The following is a 5114-nucleotide window of genomic DNA, read 5'->3' as shown; positions in this document are numbered from 1 at the left end:
ATTCCGATTAAAGTTTTTGTAGTCCAGTGTATTTGGTCATAAGTAACGAAAAATTTTTTTTAAGAAGTATTACATCAAGCCCTTTAAATTTTTAAGTAAAGAATTTAAAGTAAAGTAAAGTAAAGGAATATATTCAAAATAAATATATATTAAATATACGTTAAATGTATATTTATTCATATGTTATACTTTTATATCATAAATCCGCTAATCAGGATATAATTAAGGAAATAGGAGTTGATGTTGTTTTTGTAATTATCCACCGACTTCTTAAAATTAAACACTATCTACAGATTTGCATCGAAGCGTTTCTTATGATGATGATTTTAATCATTGTCGAATACCGTCTATACTGGTCCCGACTATGCTACGTTCATACTGTGCCGCGACTCCACCGTGATATCGGATTTTTTTATACTGTTATATTAATATATATAAATTAGTATATTAGTAGTATAGCAAAGTCGATTAAAAAAATATATCTCAGCGTTAAATAGAACGCTAATGATTTTTTATTTTTAAAACGATTGAATGGGACAGCTCGAGGACGATAATATTTACTCGTATTAAATCATAAATAAAATAATCAATTGTTGTAGTGTGAAAAAAAAGAAATGTGATGGAATGGTAAATTTTTATTTTCAATAAAATATAAAAATATATACTTAGTTAATCAACAGTCGTTAACCGTATGGTTTTATGATATTAACACACGAGTTATCAAACTTTTATTTGCTAGAACATATTTTTTCGTGCATTAAATTCGTTCTGAACGTTACGATCGTTTCTTTTATAATAATTTTGCAATATAATTTTTTCTTCATCATTAGGTTCTTTGCGGAAATACTCACGACGTTTCTCCACATCTTCTTTGATAGTATAATTAAAACCATCGTTTTGTAACGTGTTAAATAAATCTAATACATCTTCAGAAGGATACGAGTCTTTAATTTTTTTAATGTCTATCAACATTTCTTTATCGGCATATTGCCAAGGTGGAAGAAAATAATAACGCGAAATGATTATTTCGTCAGTAATCGATTTATCCATAACGGCGGCCTTTAAACTTGCGAGTTCTTTTTTGTATGTTCCTAAACATTTTAATTTTAATAAAATTATTTATACATTGTTTGTTTCTATTTCACGTGCGTGACAATTCGGATTTTATTTTAAAAGCACCAAATATTTTCCTAAAACTATGGCGAATTTTTTTTGTAGTAATATCGAATTCACGACTTTTTGGACAATAAGACTGTTTAATGTCAAACGTGTGTACGTAACGTATACAAGTTCTAAGCAATAAGCTCGAAAAGGCCATAATTAAAAAAAAAAGTTAAACTTGGTATCTTTATAGAAATGGTATTTATATTAAATGGATATATTATATTTTTTTAAACGGCATCGCGTTAATAATTTAATTATAGAAAAGCATTTCTCGCCCTTAAAATTCGATTTAAATTGAGTTATTCATTACGAAATATACGTTGATTACCATTCTTTTAATTTTTTTTTAGTTAAATTAAAGTGTTTTTTTTTACTTTTAATTATGGAAACGGTAATCTTTATCAAAGTTCTTAAAAATTGACCGGTTTTTTTGCTTTTTAAATATCCTGTACGATAAAATTGATATTATTATTATTCATATTTACCTGTGTCCGACACCTTGATAATAGAAGATCTGCATACGGGACAAATAGAATTGTATGAAACTAAAATATTAATTACGCATCCATTGCAAATTTTGTCCATACAAGGGTAAACTGTGGCAGATTCCGAAAAAAAGCATATAGAACACGTCTCGTCATTTTCTGTGAAACAAATACAGGCAAAATATATTTTATAACAATTGAAAATAGATGAATGAATGAAGTACACGAACATGCAATTTATAAATTGCACTACTTCTACAGAAGTAGTAGTGATTAAATATTTAGACTGCGAACATTAAAAGAATATTTCGAATTCCAGTTCGTCTATTACACGATTGTACTATCTACAATACTATTAGCTATAACCTACGACGTAATCTCTGTATTACACTTTATCAATGCCGGCACTAAGTCTTGCGGACCCTCCGCGCTAGGAGCGAGGGGTTAAGGCGGGATGAATTTAAATTTCCGTTTAATTTCATTGACCATATGATATTTATCATAAAATACATTTTATCGAGTTGTAGTGACTTTTTTATTACGCGTAAAAGTGTGTTCGAAATTATATAACACGTTTAATATTACCAATTGGTAACCTCTAGTATCTGATTATACGATTAATAATTTTATAAAATATTTTTTCAACATTTCATTACCATTACCGATGTCAAATGAAAACAAAGTTTATGGTCTATGAGTAGTAGCTATAATCGCATAACGCAGACGCCACCGCTAAGTCGTGTTGAAAATTATAAAAAAAAAATAATAAATTTCAATTATTTATTTTGATTTAATTATTTATTGTATACCACCTCGTATACAATATTGGATATTGTATAACTACAGCTCAATTTAAATTATTCCTGTATTTTTGTAAATATTAGATTCGAGATATTTACCGTATACATTAATCAAGTCTATTTAATTAGTAATTAGAATCTATTCTAATCAATAACAATAGATTTTTTATATTATAATTAATTTAGGAACCAACATTTTTTTTTTCATTTCAATAATAATTTTTGAACAATTTATAAACATTTCATATTTTATGATTACATCAATATACATAAATCAAATAATGTCGAGATCGACGTACCCATAGAAAATACGTCTGATAAAGCTAATAAAATCATTAAACCCTGTTTGAGCATCATCTGAAAAACGTAATAACAGTTAGAATAATTTTTCACATAATTATTTTTTATTAAATTTTTGCATATATTTCCTAAATTGTCGTTTCCGAGATAATCGGTATCGAAAAATCGAATGGATACGCGGAGGACATTTATAAAATCCATACGAGTCGTCGCGGTTATAATTCGTAGAAATGCGGTTACAAATTAACGGATTTCCGGGTCGCGTTGTTAAATTTTCATCGTTGTTAAGCGTTGTTTTTTTGTAACGAGACATCTCATAATTACTAGTGCTGGGAAATATCGAATAATAACTATCAAACTATTCTATAGTCATTCAAAAACTATTTGAATAGTAAAAATATTCGATAATTCACAATATATTCGAATAGTTTTTAAAATATTTGATAGTTTATGCTAAAAATAAAATATTCGGTTGTATAAAAACAGTTCCAATAATTAATCAATAGTTTAAAATATTTGAAAATGCTCATCACTAATTTTTTTTATTATTAATTGTATCCTATTTATAATCTTAGTACCCTGAATAAACAGTTTTAAAAATATCCTATTTAGATCGTTAGTGTTATTAAAACAGCAAAACTATAAATACAAAAGAGCAGGTAATACTAGACTAAGAACAGTATACAAGGTATTAAGTGTAAAATAAGACTTCAGTATTTACGAATACTTCTGTTGCGCATAGAAAAAACCTTTCCGATAAAACTGAAAATATATCATTAGTCATCGGAAAAAAGAACTGATTTTTAATTTTCAACCCATATTTATCAGTTTTTACCAACGACTCACAAACTAAAAATAAATAAAATGGTACTTTTTACTGTTATTAATTGTATAATAATTTATTTTAAGTATTCGTTAATTATCTTCNTGTATAATAATTTATTTTAAGTATTCGTTATTTATCTTATTATTATAATTAATTGTACTTAATAAAAATTTTAATTAGAACTAATCGAAGATTTTTTGAAACCATTCGCTAGCCCATTCGAATATATTTTAAAAACTATTCGATAGTTTAAAATATTCGAAAATGCCCATCACTAATAATTACCGTCACCGTTACAACAATCGTAATGTTCGAAGCTATAGAAATATTTACGATTTCTATTATTAAATAGGGTTTACCCGATACTTGCCTTTATCTAATACTTACCGGAAGAAGCAATCTTTTTAACGCTGATCGATAGTCTTAAAAACTTGAGTTTTTCCCTCGTTCGCGATTGAACTAGAGAACACGTTAACAGATTTATATAGCGCCACGTTGTGCGTCGTGATGTTTGAACAGTTTTTTCAATAGATGAGATAATTTTTATTCTAATTTTCAGCGTACCACATTTTTAACACGTTTTGAAAGAATGGAATCCAAAGTACGACAATAGAACTCACAAAAAACTATACTAATGTGACGCTTAAATTATAAGTGAAATATTATTCAATGAGATGTTTAAAACTTATTGCACGGGAAATGATGATTTTATTTTTAAAATATACACAATACTTAACTCACGCACATTAATTAAACTGATATTTTTTTTATATACTGTAATTCCAATTGAATAGTTGAAAATGTGATTTTACCGTAGCATTCTATTGCATAGAATACGTGGGATTGTGCTTTTTTTTTTTAATCAATTTTAACCGTGTTTAGAGATATGAAATAAAACAAAAATTGTCTTTATTACCGTCATTTTTTTTTCGACTTGACTTGATTTGTTAAGTTTTTTTCACGTTTATAGCGATTGTCAATCCCTTTTAGTCGATATTATCGATTTTTAAAGTGACGCAATAGACGCAATGTTTTATTTGGAACTTTTCAGAGGGGCTAATAAATAATCTAGCGAAGTAAAAAAGCCCGGGGGAAAACGCTACTCAGAAAAACTACCATCATCACGATTTCTTCTTTAACGGCTTGTTGAACGTTGTCGGTGAAAATCAAAAAATAATTTTCATTTGGTAGAATAAAATGATTTTTAAAAATGAAAACATAATAATAAATTTATCGTATAAAACGAATGTTATTCTGCGTTTAATTTATTTATCTTAATGTAATTTTTTTTTTTGATTTCTTGATTAAAAAAATGAAAAAAATTTTACTTAAATAGATTTTAAATATTTCGTATCCAGCGATTTTTACGCGTCGTTTGATTTGGAATATTTTATTTATAAAAAATAAATCAATACACACACACGTGTATATTACTAGGAAAAATAATATACGCGCATGCAGAGGAAGTTGTATGGTAATGGTTGCTAGAATTCTGGCGGCATTATATATTTATAGAGAGAGACATATGTATATATAAAC

At 27.1% G+C, this 5114-nt stretch overlaps 1 protein-coding gene across 4 annotated transcripts in view; it reads right to left on the bottom strand.

The window, feature by feature from the left end:
* Window positions 1-620: 620 nt before the first annotated feature.
* Window positions 621-5114, bottom strand: part of LOC126899886 (uncharacterized) — a 43521-nt gene continuing 39027 nt past the window's right edge. For 2 of the 4 annotated variants that reach the window (XM_050675130.1, XM_050675132.1), the window contains exons 2-4: window positions 2749-2806; window positions 1650-1808; window positions 621-1091 (exon numbers count right to left, since the gene is read on the bottom strand). In XM_050675130.1, coding sequence (XP_050531087.1) covers window positions 736-1091; window positions 1650-1808; window positions 2749-2806 — 573 coding nt within the window. In that variant the 3' untranslated portion in view covers window positions 621-735. Of the gene's footprint in view, window positions 1092-1649; window positions 1809-2748; window positions 2807-3945; window positions 4099-5114 lie in introns of those variants that run through there. The other 2 variants (XM_050675128.1, XM_050675131.1) reach the window with 2 other exon arrangements.

This window comes from Daktulosphaira vitifoliae, unplaced genomic scaffold (assembly GCF_025091365.1).
Source record: "Daktulosphaira vitifoliae isolate Bord-2020 unplaced genomic scaffold, ASM2509136v1 Scaffold_2, whole genome shotgun sequence".
Classification (NCBI taxonomy): domain Eukaryota; kingdom Metazoa; phylum Arthropoda; class Insecta; order Hemiptera; family Phylloxeridae; genus Daktulosphaira; species Daktulosphaira vitifoliae.
This window is presented reverse-complemented; position numbering and strand designations above follow the sequence as displayed.